General features: G+C 40.4%; 1 protein-coding gene across 1 annotated transcript; it reads left to right on the top strand.

The window, feature by feature from the left end:
• On the top strand, nt 1-18093 carry LOC121317651 (heterogeneous nuclear ribonucleoprotein U-like). Its single transcript, XM_041253817.1, has 14 exons — nt 1-633; nt 1651-1762; nt 2374-2447; nt 5728-5867; nt 6045-6144; nt 6354-6466; nt 6718-6981; nt 7226-7345; nt 7977-8105; nt 10491-10659; nt 12837-13112; nt 14285-14499; nt 14697-14792; nt 16875-18093. Exons 1-14 carry the CDS (start codon nt 153-155, stop codon nt 16923-16925), a joined length of 2340 nt encoding a protein of 779 aa, XP_041109751.1. The 5' UTR covers nt 1-152; the 3' UTR covers nt 16926-18093.

The raw sequence follows: 18093 nt of genomic DNA, 5'->3' as shown, positions 1-18093 counted from the left end.
TCGCTGGCCGCGCTGTTGACAGTCGGAGAGACACAGAGGGGCGCAGTATAAATTATTGGCGGCTCTTACTCGTTATTCTCGTCTGGAAGGCGTGCTTTCTTTTTATTTTACAGTCCAAACCCCCAGGATTCGGCGTGACGAGACAACAGAAAATGAGTTCCATTAACGTGAAAAAGCTGAAAGTGAACGACTTGAAAGACGAGTTGAAAAAGCGGCAGCTCTCCGACAAGGGGCTGAAGGCCGAACTGATGGACCGGCTGCAGGCCGCACTCGACGAGGAGGCCAAAGCCGGCGGAGGGGTTACCGGGCCTGACGGCGAAGAGAACGGGGCGGAGGAGGCAGGCGGCAGCGAGGAAATGGGCCAGGAACTGGAAGAAGCAGCCGGCGAAAACATGGAGGCTGCTGAGGAGGAAGGAGGCGGGGGTGAAGCGGGTGCAAGTACCGCGGCTGCAAGCGCAGAAGCCGACAGGGAAGGGCAGGAGTTTATCGATGATGAGATGGGAGAGAGAGGAGGCGAGGAAGATGAAGACGCCGGTGCTGAAATGGATAAGTTCGACGACGATGAGGATGTTGGGATCGAGGTGGACAAGTTTGACGATGAAGACGATGGCCCCGGATCACAGTCTACCGAAGGTTAGTCCTGTCTTAAAACACTGAAATCACGTGTTCCCATATAGCCTTCCCGGTTAAGCACAGTGAAATTCATGCTTTTGTTAATGTGCAGTATAATTATAATGCTAGTGCTGGTGGTTGTATTGTGTTTCGGTCGCACACACACACGGGCGTCCTCAGTGTAAATGCTTAGTTTGAATCGGAGGTCACACACTTCTCTAGTAAATGACGTGTTGGGCTATTTGTAGCATCTTGGTGCCAGACAAAGATGCACATGGTGTAGATTGAATACCTAATGAAATGGTGGCTGCTTTTCCCAGTGGATATCGCATGACCCATTGTTCAAGGGAAGGAAAGGCCCTCCGCAGGGTTTTTAAAGCTAGGCCTTCAATATCGCTTTTTGTTGACCAGGTTTCACATCAATGTGGCTTTGTTTGCGACTCCTTTATTTATGCAACATGCTTGCTTGCTTGCTTTGCATCTACACGGCTTTGTAATAAATACAATGTCGGGCCTACTTCCTCCGTGCTGTGCCTTGCGGGAGGAAATGTGCATTTGGACAGCCGCTTTCTGTTCTCGTGTAGTTACCAGGGCAGCGTTCAGTAGGCTTCTCTACCAACCTCTTTATTTTTATTTTAAAGCGGCGTGGCCCCTGTTTGTTTTAAAGCGGCGTGGCCCCTGTCGTCATTTCCCTCAACTGTTGTCTTAGAGGAGAGTAATACAGGAATTATTGCATTGATTTTTTTTGTAGCATTTGCAAAATGTGATTGTAAATATTAGCGCGGATCACTTCGTCATTCGCAATGTTACGATTAGATAACATGTTTCTCTTTATCTATATCGAACCCGAGATTAAACATTTCCCATTTGAAATATGAATAAGAATTGTTAATTTGGAATGAATGATACATCGCTTTTTCCACGGTTGTGACTGTATTCTAACCAGCAACATTTTGATGTCTGGTCACCCCCCCCCCCCCCCCCCCCCCAAAAAAAAAAGACAAAGTACCACATGTATGGCTGTATTTATTTTAATAGAAGAATCTGGGAAAGATCAGAAAGCTGACCAGAACAAGAAAGGGGTAAAACGACGCCGGGAAGAGCATGGAAGAGGCTATTTTGAATTTATTGAAGAAAACAAATATAGCAGGTGAGGTTGTGGTAAGACCAGTCTACAGAGCCAACATTACTATGGCTGTTTTGGTTTATAGGTTCATTTATTAAGGCGGTATTGGGGTGATGCTGATTGATCTGTGTGACAAAGGAACAGCCAAGCATTTAAAAGTAACAGCGGTGAGGTGGGGCAAGCACTATCTGAGGCAGATGCAACTATATTGTAGTTTAAATCTGCAAAATAAATGCTGTACAAGCAGCTAGGAGCAAGCAGGGTGTGATGACAGAACAAGGTAAAACTATGTAATGTGGGGGTGGTTGTAGGCAAGGATAACTGTTGAAGACACATGTAGGTAGATGATGCTTTTCAAATGTACCAAAATTGTTTACATTAAAAAAATAAATAAAAATAAAATGGACTAATGTATTGTACTTGTGTTTTATTCAAGTTATTTCAGTAACAATATTTAATTTCAAACTATAACTGTTTTATTTTGACGCCCCTATTCTACATACCATTAAATGCATGTACAATACAAACAGTGGGCTGTGTTTACAATGAGAGCCGGGCTCTTGGCGTACTGTAGATCTTGCCCTGCAGTAATGGTGAATGTTCCTAAGGTGTGATTTTTTTTTTTTTCTCTGCAGGGCCAAGTCTCCCCAGCCACCTCTTGAGGAGGAAGATGAAGAGTTTGATGATACAACAGTTTGCCTTGACACCTGTCAGTATCATCCCCCTCTCCTTTTAATCTGTGTTTTTAACTGAGTGTATTTGTTGCTTTTAATGCGCAGTGCAAAAACTGTTTCTGTAGAAGCTAGTGAGGCCTGTTAACACTTTTTTGGACCAATATGTAATATGTGCACAGCTTCATAAAGGAGGGTGAATGAAAAGGAACACTGTATAACCATTGAACCACCACCACCCACAACTCCCTAATATTCAAGTGGAAACAGAATTGTGCAAAAATATTAAACAGGACATAAATTGTATTCAATTTAAAGGGTAATTACCGGGGTTCTGAAAAATAGTGTTCTACTTCCCCACGTGTTGCTATAACTGTTTAAATGTACCAGTAATCTTTTCATTTAACAGTTTGACACATTTTTACATTTATAACTTTTTAAAGTATGTTTCAAAGCTCTTTTGAAAATGGCAGCTCTAGTGCACTGAAGTTTGATTTGTCCTCTTAAATCGGTGATTTCCAGCCCTGGTCTTGGGATTTCTTCTGTCTGCTGGTTTTCATTCAGAGCTCTTAATTACTTAACTATTCCCTTAATTGAACTGAATTTGCTTAATTAGATCTCTTGTGCTCTGGCTTTTCTGTTCTGTACCACATCATGGATTGTTACCTGTTTGACAATGTGGGCAATAATTCTTACACTATCAGTGCACTAGAGCTGACATTTGATAAGTTCTAAGTGTAAAAAGTTGTTTGGATGTTAATGAAGAGAGAATCGACAGGTACGTTATTTAAACAGTTGTAGCAACAGGTGGAGATGGGGAACGTTGGGTTTTTTTGAACCCTGGTATTTGTTCTTAAAGATCTAATATCAATCTTGATTTAGTTTTAGGTTGTTGTCCTGTTTTGAAGTGTAGTATTTTGTTTATTTAGCATTGCATGCTCCTTTTAAACAAAGTGCATTTCTTCTGATTCTGCTCAGTGTATTGTTGTAGATTGCTAGAATAAAACCTGGCAGTTAGTGTGTTAATGACAATGCAGTGTTTAACATTGTAGGCAGGGGATCAGCCTCCCGTTACCATGGTGTCTAGCTACTGAAAGATTCCGGGGTCATGTTGGCTGTTGGAGGGTCTGTAAGAGCAGGGCTGGCATGAGTTATAGACAGTGGGAGATGCTTGGCACTGACAGAACAGTGAAAGAAGAGGTTGGAGGAGCAAAAGGACAGGGGTAGAACACAGGGGAAAGCCCACAAGGTAACATCAATGTAATAAGAGCTAGTTACCCTTTAGAAAATAGTTTTCAGGTGTAAAATTAATCTCATTGGGATCAGCACTTTACCTGTCAGCCAATTACCTTGTTTACATTGGGATGTTTCCAAAAGTGTACCACACTCTGCAGACAAGTGTGCATACACCTGTAGGCCTACTTGCTGTGCTCTTTTAAAAATAAATAAATCATATACACTACCGGTCAAAAGTTTTAGAACACCCCCATTTTTCCAGTTTTTATTGAAATTTAAGCAGTTCAATTCCAGTGAATAACCTGAAATGGTACAAAGGTAAGTGGTAAACTGCCAGAGGTTAAAAAAAAGTTTAGGTTACCAAAAACTGAAAAATAATGTATACTTCAGAGTTCTAGAAAAAGGCCTTTTTCAGGGAAAAACTAATGGGTTAACAACTTACAGCTGTTCTGCAGCAATGGAGGTAAATGAAGCCTTGAAAGTTGATGCTAACAATTCCTACAGATGTCCCAACTTTTGTTTATTACTTACAAACCCTCTGTCTGTATAAAAGCAGTGTTGGAATAGACTGCGTTACTACACCCTCTTAAGCATTATTTGGACAATATTGTACTGCAGGAAGTAGTATATTGTTATCATAATGGTGAAAAAAAGGCAATTAACAAAGGAAGACAGACAGACCATTATAACCCTTAAAAAAGTGTAGGTCTTTCCTTTAGAGAAATTGCAAAGAAAGCCAAGGTGTCAGTGAGTACAGTTTTTCCTACAACATCAAAAGGCACTTGGAAACTGGAGGAAACTCTGACAGGAAGAGGTCTGGCAGACCCAAAGCCACTACAGAATCAGAAGACAAGTTTCTGAGAGTCAGCAGCTTGCGTGATAGGCGGCTCACAGGACAACAGCTTCAAACACAGCTTAACACTGGTCGAAGTAAGCAAGTCTCGGTTTCAACTATGAAGAGAAGACTTCGAGCTGCAGGTTTGACAGGTCGAGTGGCAGTGAGAAAGCCATTGCTAAGATGGCAAAATAAGAAAGAGGCTTGCCTGGGCCATGAAGCACCGCCAGGGGAATACTGAAGAAATCTTCGGTTCATTACGCAGGGTTTTTGTACGCTGTCGAGTAGGCGAAAGGAAGGTTCCTCGGTGTGTGACACCAACTGTCGAACATGGAGGAGGAAGGGTGATGGTCTGGGGCTCTTTTGCTGGATCCAGAGTCGGTGACTTGCACAGAGTGAGTGGCACCCTGAACCAAAACGGCTACTACAGCATTTTGCAGCACCATGCAATACCCTCTGGTATACGCCTAGTTGGTCAGGGGTTCATCTTGCAGCAAGATAATGACCTAAAACATAACTCCAGGCTATGTCAGAACTACATTAGAAGAAAAGAACAAGACTGTAAGCTTCAAATCATGGAATGGCCAGCACAGTCTCCAGACTTAAACCCCATCGACCTGGTTAGGGATGAACTGGACAGAAGGGTGAAAGCAAAGCAACCTACAAGTGCAACACATTTGTGGGAACTTCTGCAACGGTGTTGGGAAGAACTTTCCGAACAATATTTGATTTTCATTGTAGAAAGAATGCCACGAGTGTGTTGGGCTGTCATATCTGCAAAAGGTGGCTACTTTGAGTCAAATTTAGGTTAAATTTTGTTAAACAAAATGATTCCATGATTTCTTTTATCTCCAATTGTTTTTGTGCTATGCTTTAATTTCAGAGTACATTCAGACATTAAACTGCGTAAATTTCAATAAAAACTGGAAAAATGGAGGTGTTCTAAAACTTTTGACCGGTAGTGTGTGTGTGTATATATATATATATCTATATATATATATATATATATATATATATATATATATATATATATATATTAACAATATGTTTTTAAAAGGGTGTGCTGCATACATACAAATTAAACAAAGGCAAGACTTTCAGTGAGTGGATGTGTACACAAAGATTCTTAGAAAGTGGTGCTTATTTCAAGAATTAGGCCCATGTGTTGTAAGAAGTGTGTCAAACAGCATGAATGTTGAGTTGCTCTTCTAGTACCTGTTCTAACTTCAGTTTGAATGTGATTTCAGATAACAGTGACCTTCACTTCAAAGTCTCAAGAGATCGGTACAGCGCATCCTCTTTGACCATGGAGAGCTTTGCCTATCTCTGGGCTGGAGGAAGAGGTTCCTACGGAGTTACAAAAGGAAAAGCCTGCTTTGAAATGAAGGTAACCGTGAACCAACCAGTCAACTGAAACAGTCAAAACTCAAGTTTTAGGTGTATTTTAATTTTGTCTGGGTTTTTATGAGCAGACCTCCAGTCTGTATTTACAGAGTCAGACAGCCTATTCCTTCTAAATGATTGTACGAGTGGTTCTTTAATCATGATTTCTTCCCTTCGTCAGTTTACAGAGAAAATTCCAGTGAAACATGTGTCAAGCAAGGGGATTGAAATTCATGAAGTGCAGGTTGGCTGGTCTCTGCAAAATGGCAGCTTGCTGCTTGGTAAGTTTAACTAATCGCTGTGAAGTAAAAGCTTTGACCTTGGAGAGAGGCTTGTGTAACAATCATTTGGTGTTGGTTCAGAGAATGGTGGCTTGAACTCTGTGCTTGATTGTATTCCCAACCTGTTCAGAAAGATGTTACACACTGATTGATTTGAGGACTTTTCCTTGTTTTAAGTTGCTCTTGGTACTGATGTTTCCCTGTTTCAGGCGAGGAAGAGTTTTCCTATGCATATTCAGCAAAGGGAAAGAAGACCACTGACTGTGTCACAGAGGACTTTGGGGAGACGTATGATGAAGAGGATGTTATCGGTTGCTTTATTGTAAGACTTGGATTCCTCTTTCAGTAAAACAGTATTAAATATCTATTAGGCTTATTTATAGTTTTGCAACCAAGTAAACATTTAACTTGTCCATGGTGTAAAACTGCTTGTTTCACTGCAGCTGGTTACATTTAAAATTGGAGTGATTTGTTTTTGCACCTCCATTCAGTCTAACTTTAATAATTTAAATTAGATGCATCGAGCCTTAGCAGTGTGTTGCCAAGCTTTTAATCTGAATTTTTCTTTTGCAGAATTTTGAAGGTGAGGAAGTGGAGCTCTCCTATTCCAAGAACGGACAGGATCTTGGAGTTGCATTCAAAGTCGGCAAAGAAGCCCTTGCTGAAAGGGCCTTGTTCCCTCATGTTCTGTGCCACAACTGTGCAGTAGATTTTAACTTTGGGCAGCTAGAGACGCCATACTTCCCTGTCCCTGAGGGGTACACCTTCCTTCAGAAGATCCCAGTAGAGGAGCGAGTGCGTGGTCCAAAGGGGCCTGAAACAAAACAGGAGTGTGAGGTGTGTGTCAAATATATATATATATATATATATATATATATATATATATATATATATATATATATATATTAGAGATAATAATATATATATATATATTTTTATTTTTTTACTTTACGTGTCAAATGTCCCCCCCCCCATCCATGTGGAATTAAGTTCATTGTGCTGTCATAACCATAATATAAAGCGTGGAACTTTTGAAAATGATCACAGATGGTCTCTTCTTGCTTTATTTTCTATTCTAAAGGTTATCGTGATGGTCGGCCTGCCTGGCGCTGGAAAGACGGCCTGGGTCACAAAGCACACAGAGGAGAACCCTGGGAAGTACAATGTTCTCGGCACAAACACAATCCTAGAGAAAATGATGGTAAGATCTTGTGGAGTATCCAAGTACAGAACACCCTCGCTATAACAAACCTGTTGGGGTCCAAGCCTTTTGATCGTTATATCGAGGGGTTCATTATAGCAAAAGGACAATCAAAATGAACGGTAAACTGTTGGAGTAAGTTCATCAGATGAGATAGTGAATAAAAGTAGTTGCATGTACCCGTTTCTCATGTTTGTAATAGTCTGCCTGTGCTTTATCCAGTTCGTTAAAGAATTAACTCTGTTAAAAAAGTCTGACCTTTTATTCAAATATGTGGAGCATGACTGTAGTTCAGCGATATGCTTGCGTCTGCAGCTATAGCTTGTGAACAAATTGTACAGATCGCCATCTCGGTATTGAACATTCCTTATCACTAGTTAACGGGTATTGGAATCTGAATGGTGACCAAATTCTCCATGAGTTGTGTGCTTTGACAGTGCAGTGCTTGTCTGTGGAACTCCTTTTGAAATGATACAGCTGCTCAGGATTATCTCTGCACTGATGCCTATGCAGTTGGTATCTTTTTGTAAGTTGAATGTTAATGAATAGGTTGTTCAGATTGAATAATTGTAAAGTTCCTTGGATGTTTGCAGTGGGTAGTGGATAATTTAAGTGTTTTTCCCCCACCCAGATTTCAAGTTTGAAACGGCAGATGATGGACACTGGAAAGCTTACTGCAATTTCTCAACGTGCTCCCCTGTTTCTGGGTAAATTCATTGAGATTGCAGCCCGCAAGAAGCGCAACTACATTCTGGATCAGGTACAGCTAGAGAGATTGTATATTGTAGGGATGCACCGAATCCAGGATTCGGATTCGGCCCAAATTCATACTTTTTGAGCAGGGTTTTGATTTGGCCGAATACTTAGGATTTGGTGAACAGAATCCTGCATCTATACATCATTTTAATACATCCCTCCATTGTGCGCAGTTCTTTAAATAAGACACGAATCCGGTACTGAACGTAACTCTTGTACAGTATTTAATAACAGGAACTCGTTTTATGAACTCTGTCGCTGCTATCAACCTAAATTACTGGTGGCGCACACAGTAAACACACTCAGCTGCTGAATGCAAAATTACCCCTGTATGTAACGGCACATTCACATCACACTTTTCATGGTTATGCAGTAAACCTGTAATATATAGTAACAACTGTTGTAGACACTTGTGCTTTGTCTATGAAACGTGTTCTAGAGATTATACTGAGAAAAAATTAAAAACAGATCTGTGCACAGAAATATGTATGTGTGTGTGTGTGTGTGTGTGTGTATATATATATATATAATATATAGCGTAACTTCATAACTGTCAGATGTACAAGATGTTTTTTGAATAATATGTGCTTTAGTAAAGTAAATTTTACATTATTGCAATGTGCCAATACAAGTTGAACCATTTGGGAACTGCTATGTTCATTTAAAATATTTCTAAAACTATTTCGTAGCCTATTTGATATGTTACACACACAGTGCATTTAAATCAACGTGGGTTTTATTTTGCTGGGAGATCATTCAGGTCACTGATCATGGTAATTATTTCCTCATAGCTCTGTCTCAGATCAGGTGACACAGGTTGAAACGTCAAAGAAAATAGTGGGTTATGGTCAGTGGTGTTGTCCTAAATCTTAAAGTACCGGAACGCCAATTAAAATATAGATTTCTCTAACACACCATGATTGAGATTCACGTTTTTTTATTTGTACATTGAACTTGAGGGAACATTTACTTTAATGGGTGCATCTCACATGGGAGGCACTCCCCCAGTGCTGAGTGCTGTTTTTCCAGCCAAATTTGGCCTGTTTTGAAAGCATCTAGCAGGTTAATGTTGTCTTTGGTGGGTTGGTTATTTTTTGGCTCTATCATGCATTTTTCTATTATGTTCTCTCCAGCACAGAACTTCAATTATCATGCTGTAGTAGCTGTATCACGTCCCGTCCCCCCAGTCTTTTTTTTTTTTTTCTGGAGCTCTGCATCCAACACAATTACAAATCACACTTAACGCTCAGTATTTTTATTTTTCACCAATTGAAAAACTGTATCATTACAGTTTTTGAAAGACTACTTGCCGACAGTTTTGAACAATTTAATTGTACGCTGCATTCTGAATATTAGCTAATAAAATTAAATAAGAGCAGTTCTGGTGTTGTAAGTTGAGTAACATTACCTACCAGTGTGTTATTTTAAATGTGTAGCACTTATTTATTGTTTTGTAATATATAACAAATCTTAAATGCAAGGACAGTCGTTCACGCCATTCCCCAGCTCTGTGGCCGATGTACAAACCTGTGTTTATGGCCACAATCGTAGCATGCACTTCTGCTGTCATCTGTCGTCAGTATTTTTACAAAAAAAAGTGTTATCCTTTTTAAAGTAGTACTGTAGTTTGTCATAGAAGTACTAGTGCTCCCTTCGGTGCATCACAAGGACGACTGAAGCACAATTGTGCGGGAGATTTTGACTACAAACATTTAAAATACACGCTATTCACCTACCATCAAAACTGGTATGTAGGGATTCGGACACTGATGTTTGTTCGTAGTGCTTATTCAATGGATAAATAGAAAACGGATCGCTTCATTGATGCCCAGCCACCAAAATTAGAACGGTCTGGCTCTATACAAGCATTTTCATTTAAAAAAAAAAAAAATAGTAAATGTTAAGTCAAGATTCTGCCTGTACACCATTGGTTATGGCAACGATGTTGCTCTCATTTCTTGTAATGGTAAAGTAAACAGTTCTGTATTTTGACATTTCTATTGTGGGGGAGGGGGCTAGCGGTAGATTGTATAAGTTTCAAACTGAAATTTTATTCAGGAATATATTTCCATTCGGTAATATAAATACTGTTAACTAAAAGGCTCAGCTATAGATTGTGTGCGTCCCTTGTTAATAGCTGCCAGTCGTCTGTTTTTTCATGCAACAGTTTCCTTCAGGTTTCTTGACAGTTTTTGTAGGTTAGGTATTCGGCCGAATCTTTTGAGATGGGTTCGATATTCAGCTGAATTCGGTGCATCCCTAGTATATCGGCATCCAAACTTACACTGTAGTGAAATGGCTGTAATCACCTTCCGTGTTTTTTGGCAGGTTTGAAAAAACAAAAAAACAAAAAAAAAACACACACACTGTCTACCCTGTTGTTTTTCAGACTAATGTATCGGCTCCAGCACAGAGACGGAAGATGTGCCTGTTTGCTGGCTTCCAGCGCAAGGCAGTTGTGGTCTGTCCGTCCGATGAAGACTACAAACAGCGAACACAGAAAAAAGCAGAATCAGATGGCAAAGACCTGCCTGAGCATGCAGTGCTGAAAATGAAAGGTAGGAGCTCTGGTGCCTCTCAAGAGTTTTGCTGGCTTGTAAAACACTTGATTTGTACATTTTCATAAGACAAACCAGAAGCTAACACTGCCATGTTGCTCCAATTTTCAAAATATACCTGACACTGGGGTTGGGACAATAGATATTATCGATGTTTTTACAGTGATTTATTTTGTTACGTTGAAAAATGGTCTATTATATTGTCCGTTACCCCATATGATATGTTTGTGGGTCACGGTAAGTCTGCATTGAAGCAGTAAGTGGCACTAAACTCATGTAGCGTTCGTGTGCTATGGAGTGGGAAGTTGTAAGTTGTACAGATTTTAGAAAAAAACCCAGCATCAGTCCTCTGGAAGTTTTTTGGAGTGACAGAAAGTGATCTGCAAGGTAATAAGCCTGTAATCTCTTCATCCATCTAAGATCATACAGATTTATATTCATGGATTTCTGAAACGCCAAAATATGATTGAGGCAGAGTAAAATCTAAATCTCAGCAGAGAAGTTCAAACATAACCTTGAATTTCTGAAACGTGAATCAAAATATAACAAGGATCACCCAAAACACAAATTACAAATGCCATTGCCTGTTTTGAGATCAGGCTTATGCAAGTTATGTCTAAGTATTGATTTTGATCAGTTTTTATGCTTTGTCATGGTTTCATTTTGATCCGAAATTTTGCAGGACTGGTTTTCTAACAAACACAATTATCGGTACATCACCAACTCGATATATCTCAGGTGTCGGGGTGCAATATAAATCCGCTATATATCGAGGGCTGCGGCATAGCGAAAGACCCATAGAAAAACAAATAGACTAACAAATACTGTAACCACTCCCTCATTTTTTTTTTTTATTGGGTGCGTCAGGGTCCAGTATAATATCCTCTACGCAACTTGCTTTTTCTCCATTTTTGTATAAAAAGCAGCACACAGTTTTAATTCGTACAGCGGAGGTTAATTGCTTCTAATCATAGTCTTTCTCAAATGCACAAACCCGCTACATTGAAAGAATCCATTCCCAACAACAACATAGGAGGCGTGTAGCTAGGGAGCTGACTTCACTGCCTTGAGGCTTTTGCCACACGTAAACAGCTCGTTGGCTGAAAGAAAAACCGCTCCAGCAAGAATGTTTAATTTGCTCTGTTATTGTGCAATACATGTGTATATAACAGTACAATATTAATACTTTTTTTGTATATTGTTTGTGATGTGAAATACAAAATAAAACTAATAGTAATTAAGTGCCTATGTGTACTGCAGGTAAAGCATATGCAGTTTGCAGTGTATATAATATGTAGCCCACTGTAAATTACTGCAAGAAAGTGGTCCTTTTGCATTTTTTATTTTGACAGTAACATACATTAAATTGTATTTCTCATTACAAAAAATTAATTAAATAAAATGTACATTGCAAACTAGTTTTATCTTCTTTTTTTGTCTCAATTAGATAATTTATCCTAAATAGAAACGTGTTTAGCTTTCCAGTATCTGTGCTCACCAGCCACAGGCTTCCATCTGAAAGGCTGTTCAGTGGATTGACAGTGACCCCGTAACTTAGTTGAGACACTGCTGGAACTGTTCAACAGTTTAGGATTTGTATTGACTAGAAAGAATGTTTTTAAACAGTTTTGTGATGAGTAGCCCTATATTTAGAAATTTGAAAAACTACCAAACATGTTTATTTGTGCTTTGATTTAACCAATCATTGTTTTTAAAAGTGCTTGTCTTTTGAAAACTGTTTTTATTTCTTCTAAACTCAGTGACTTGTAGAAGTTGTTTGTTTGTGTAATCTCTCTCTCTCTCTCCCTCTCCTTCCTATCTAAAAAATCTCATAGCTTTGATAAATTACAAGTAGTGTTACGTATTTCTTCAGCTGATAATCATGATTATCAGGGTAATGTACGCCTGGTAATCAATAACTGAATGTCCTTATCGTCCAACACTATCAGATATACTGTTAACTTGCCAAATATGAGTGACAAATTTTAGTGATTTGCAGCTGGAGCCAGCACAGCTGTATAGTTGATATCAAATAATGTGTCTAGCATTAAGCTGGTACCCTTTGGATCCATGTACTGCTTAATTACATATTAGATTCTGGGCTTCATTATGTTTCTGTGTGTTTTATATATAGTTAGACTGATTTTTGCTTCCCCCCCCCCCCCCCCCCCCCCCAGGTATTTATACACTGCCAGAGGAGGGGGAGTGTTTTAATGAAGTCAGTTACGTAGAGCTGCAGAAGGAGGAGGCAAAGAAACTCTTGGAACAGTACAAGGAGGAGAGCAAAACAACACTGCCACCAGAGAAGAAGCAAAACCAGGGAGGACCTGTCAAGAAAGGGGGAAACCGGGGGAGAGGGGTGAAGAACCAGTTCAACAGAGGTGGTGGAGGAGGGCAAGGACCGAGGGGAGGCCGCGGGGGATTCCAGAACCACCGGGGCAACTTCAGAGGAGGTACAAACTGCTGGGAAAGGATGGGTTGGCAGGAGCTGTTAACATCTTAATCTGTGTCTTCAATAGAATAGATCATTGTTCGGTAGAGTGAGTGAATTTCCATACGTGACATCCTGCTACATGTGCTGAAATGCCTGCAGTAATGCTTTTTCACCTTTCTCACTATAAACCTGCAGTTTTATTAAGATCAGTAACCAAAGAGTAAAACCAACCTTAGTTGAACAAAGTGGTACATTTTTGTCATCCCTTATGTTTTGGCTGAAAATGACCTACTGTTTTGACCTACTGGGTTAACCCTTTGCGGTCCTATGTTGGACCAGCTCCGACATTATAATTTTCCCTTTCCAGTCCAATGTCGGACATCACCATCAAAGCACAGGTCTCCAGTCGTTTTTTTCTCCGGAAAAAGCAGAGAAAACCTTTCAATTGCCGAGTGAGACCGATGGAAGCCGAAATGAAGCTGAAAAAAAAGGGTGGGGGTGGCGTATCTGATCAATAGAGTAGTAGCTGCACCACAGCGACAAGACGGTCACAAAGGAGACAGCTGCTTCTGCATCCAGTGCTTGGAGTATCACAGACATTTACAAAGCTTTGAGATGTTATAGTGATAAAATGACTTGGATAGCATTATTGGGGAGTTTGGTGATAAAACGAGTAATCGGGAGAGGATTTATCAGTATTAAAGAGCTATGTGAAAATACAGCGAACAAGGGGTGGGGCTTGGCTGGAGATGTAGTACTGAGTGTCCTTTTGTGGTTCAGTGCCCTAAACCTCACGGTACTCTGGAAGGAAAAACTTTAAATTTGGCAGGGTGGCGGGGGGAAAAAACAAAAAAAACGTGCGTGTGAAAATAAATTGGACCTGACAAGCGCTGAATAAATGGACTGCTAAGGGTTAATTGCCGTATGAAAATTCTAAAATGTATTCCAGGACACATGTTGTAGGTTTTATCAATGTCTTCATTGTTAAAACGTTTCTCAATTAGGGTTTGTTCAATACTATTAGTAAAATAGTTATGGGTAATTGCTGGGTAACTTGGAAGTGGGATCAACTTAAGAAAGAATAAGAGGTATTTTCCAAATTAAGGATGTGAGTAGAACTATATTTAAATATGGATGGGGGGGGGGGGGGGGAATAGTGTCTAGACTCAATCTGTGGGTTTTATCTTTCAGTTCCAGGAAACCGTGGTGGATTCAACAGGCCCCCCAGAGGGTTTCTTCCTCCCCCTGCTTTCAGGGGGGGCTTTCCTAACCGTGGAAACTTCAACAGGGGTGGAGGCATGCCCAGCCGAGGAGGACCACCAAGGGGCAACATGAACAGAGGAGGGGGTGCAATGAGCAGGGGCAACAGCAACCGAGGGGGGGCAAACCGAGGCAACTTTACCCAGGTGTGTTCTGCTGTGAAACGAGGCTGGAAGTTTGAGTTTGATTTTTTAAGTGTTTTAGAATTTTGTTGCAGATATTGACACAAGATTGTGGTTTCTCCTTTTTGAAATGAAAACCGTTTAAGAAGGTTTATCTTATTTGTAGTTGCCTGTGTAGTGTCCATATAAACTAATCTATTGATTTTTGATTCTGCTTGCAGAAATTCCGAGGCAGAGGTGGAAACAGCCGTGGCTTCAAGAATGGAAACTACAACATGGACAAGGCTCAGGCCTTCAATCAGAGCTGGCAGCAAGGGGTAGGGGTGCTTCAGGGGAACATGGCCTGCGTCACCTCAGGGCCAGGGCATGCATTCAGCAGCTGTTGTTGAACTTCTCTCATTCTTTTGATATTTCTGGACACATGTTTTGTAATCCATAGAACTTTGTCTGCTAAACTGGTATTTCTAAATGTCTAATGTGTTGAATGCATGGATAAATACTGGCTACTTTTTTTTTTTTTTTAGCAGCTCACTTTTGTAGATGTACAGTGCTGTGAAAAAATATTTGCCCCCTCTGATTTTCTGCATTTTTGCACATTTTTCACATTGAATTTGGTCAGACCTTTTTGTGGGTTGTAGTAGTATATAGAGGGAGTCTGAGAGAAAAATGACACCAGTTTGGTGCTTTCATTTGTTTGGTGTGCAAGGTAATCGAACAGGTGTGAAAGTTATTACCCCCCCCCCCCCCTCCTAGTTAACTCAACCCAATTAAAGGGATAATTTAGGGTCAGCTGTTTGAATACTTTGGTTAATGATTAGGCCAGATTTGGGCCAGCCCTGCCCAATATAAATCTGACTAACTTTGGCCCTTACCATCAGAGTGAAGTTGTCAGCACACAGGTTCTAGAGGCACAGTGCCACGATCAAAAGAAATTCCTGAAGACCTCTGGGGGGCGGGGGGGGTGGTTGTTGATGCCTATCAGTCTGGAAAGGGTTCCAAAGCCATTTCTAAGGCTTTGGGTCTCTGCCAAACCACAGTCAGAGCCATATTGTCCAAATAGAGAAAGTTTGGGATGGTAGTGAATCTTGCTAGGAGTGGCCGTCCCGCCAAAATCTCTGCAAGAGCAAGGCTTAATCATCCAGGAAGATCTGCAGGCCTCTCTCGCCTCTGCTAAGGTCAGTGTTCATGACTCCACCATCGGAAAGACACTGGGCAAAAATGGGTTTCATGGCAGAGTAGCAAGGTGGAAACCACTGCTCACTAAGAACAACATGAATGCTTGTCTCAAGTTTGCCAAAAAGCACCTGAATGATCCTCAAGAGTTCTGGAACAATGTTCTATGGACAGATGAGTCAAAATTTGAACTTTTTGGCCAACATGGGCCTTGTTATGTCTGGCAAAAAACAAACCCTGCATTCCACTGTAAGATCCTCATACCAACGGTCAAGCATGGTGGTGGTCGTGTCATGATTTGGGGATGCTTTGCTGCATCAGGACCTGGACAACTTGCCATCATTGAAGGAACCATGAATTCTGCTCAGTATTGGAGAATGTCAGGCCATCCGTCCGTGAGCTGAAGCGCGGCTGGGTCATGCAGCAAGACAGTGATCCGAAACACACAAGCAAGCCTGCAGCAGAATGGGTGAAGAACAAGAAATGTTATGTTTTGGAATGGCCTAGTCAAAGTCCTTAAACCTCGTTGATGTTGTGGCAGGACCTGAAAGGAGCAGTTTATACTTGAAAACCCACAAATGTCACCGAGTTGAAGCAGGTCTGCATGAAGGAGTGGGCTAAAATTGATCCACGGTGGTGAGAGAGACTTATCTGTAACTACAGGAAGCATTTGGTTGCTGCTAAAGGTGGTGTAACCAGTTATTGAGTATAAGGGGGCGATTTTACTTTTTCACACGGGGGCATTGGGTGTTGCATAACTTTCTTTAATAAATAAATGAAATAAATGTCAATGTTGTGTTATTGTTCACTCAGGGTCCCTTTTTTATCTAATATTAGATTTTGGTTGAAGATCTGATAACATTCGGTGTCAAATGTGCAAAAATGCAGGAAATCAGACAGGGCAAATACTTTTTCACGGTAGTGTATCTTAAGATGAGCAGAATTTGAGAAACTCGATTATATTACTGGTATGAGAAGGTTGCAAGTGTTTAATGGGACAAGATTGCTGACCAGAACACATGAGCATGTTGGTTAAGTATCAAACTACAGAATGTCGTAGGTGGGTTAACACCTATAGATACACAGATGTGGAGAATCGTTGAATTGATAACTCTAGATTAGCACATTCTTTAGCCCAGTTAGTGGCTCCACATGTTATGTGTATTGACTGCATTTCTTGACACACTGAAAACCAGTGGTAACCTGGCCATGTCTCTGTCTTGCAGTTCTGGAGTCAGAAGCCCTGGAGTCAGCAATACCACCCAGGATATTACTAAATGCTGCAATGGACTGATGCTGCAGCAGGCTCGCTCAGCAAACCTTCAGATTTTTTTTTTTTTATTTAGTCTCACTTTTAAAACAAAATACAGAAAAGAAGAGAAAACATTCCACAATGAGAAGTGCCTGTGGGTTCTCTTGGAAGCTTTATGGGTTCATTTTGACTTATTTTTGTAAATTTTTTAATTGCGATGCTTTAACGTGTAATGTAAGGAACCCCGGCATTGTGCAAGATGGGATGTTTTAGTATTTCAGGGTTTTGCATTTTATCTGTAAAATGTGATTTTTACTCCAGTAAAATGACCAGATTCTTTGTTGCGTAGTACCAGTTGTCTTTATTCTAGTGTTTTAACTTTCACATCTAATCGGGAGGAATAGGATCCTTTTAGAAGCATGTAGCCACGTGTGTAGTCGTATCATAGTCCTGCAGCATTGTTTAGAGTTCTGAACTAACAGGTGAAGCTTTGACAGTTACGTTGTGTTGACAAAAAAAAAAGCTTCATTTGTTGGGTAAGATGACATCCACTTGTAAACAAATAACTAGGTTTACAATAAAGGGTTCTTTTTTTTTTTGCCTTTTTTTTTTTTGCTTTTTTCCTTGTATTGCTTGTGTGTGTGTTTCACAATCACATCCAAAGGATTAGTTGTTTCTTTTGAATGTGACCTGGAAACCTGTGTTGTGAGGGAACATCTACCCTTGTTAGTTAGCTTGATTTCTGTTTGAATTGCAATGTGGGCAGAAAGCAAAACTGCAACTTGTGTTAACTTAATATAATCTGAACTATTGTGTCTGGTGGTCCCTTTTTAAATGTAACTACTGGGGAGCACTATAGAATAGAAACTACTGTGGTCTAAACCCACTCTTCCTCCACTTGAGACCCATTTTATCTTCCCTTCACAAGCATAGATGGATGGAGCAGCCCACAACATCTGTGAAGCCCAGATTGTTACAGATCCATTCCAGAAGGGCGTCCCATCAGGGGAGAGGTCTAGGTGGAGTGGGGAGCACTTTTTAATGCTATTCTTAGTTTTTAAAGCCTATTTGAAGTTTAATTTCACAGGACAAGGTATGGCTCCATGCATTTGTTTGGGTTCACTCATTGAAGTGGAAAGTTACTTGAAATTTTATAAAATAAAGCCTTTTAAATAAAATGTGTCAATCAAGTA

This window comes from Polyodon spathula, chromosome 6, assembly GCF_017654505.1.
Source record: "Polyodon spathula isolate WHYD16114869_AA chromosome 6, ASM1765450v1, whole genome shotgun sequence".
Classification (NCBI taxonomy): domain Eukaryota; kingdom Metazoa; phylum Chordata; class Actinopteri; order Acipenseriformes; family Polyodontidae; genus Polyodon; species Polyodon spathula.
This window is presented reverse-complemented; position numbering and strand designations above follow the sequence as displayed.

Excerpts from the sequence above, each read along its gene's own strand:
- LOC121317651 (XM_041253817.1), top strand. The coding sequence starts at position 153 with ATGAGTTCCATTAACGTGAAAAAGCTGAAAGTGAACGACTTGAAAGAC. Across the intron at positions 8,106-10,490 it reads GCAACTACATTCTGGATCAG|ACTAATGTATCGGCTCCAGC; the intron begins GTACAGCTAGAG and ends GTTGTTTTTCAG. Across the intron at positions 14,500-14,696 it reads ACCGAGGCAACTTTACCCAG|AAATTCCGAGGCAGAGGTGG; the intron begins GTGTGTTCTGCT and ends TTCTGCTTGCAG.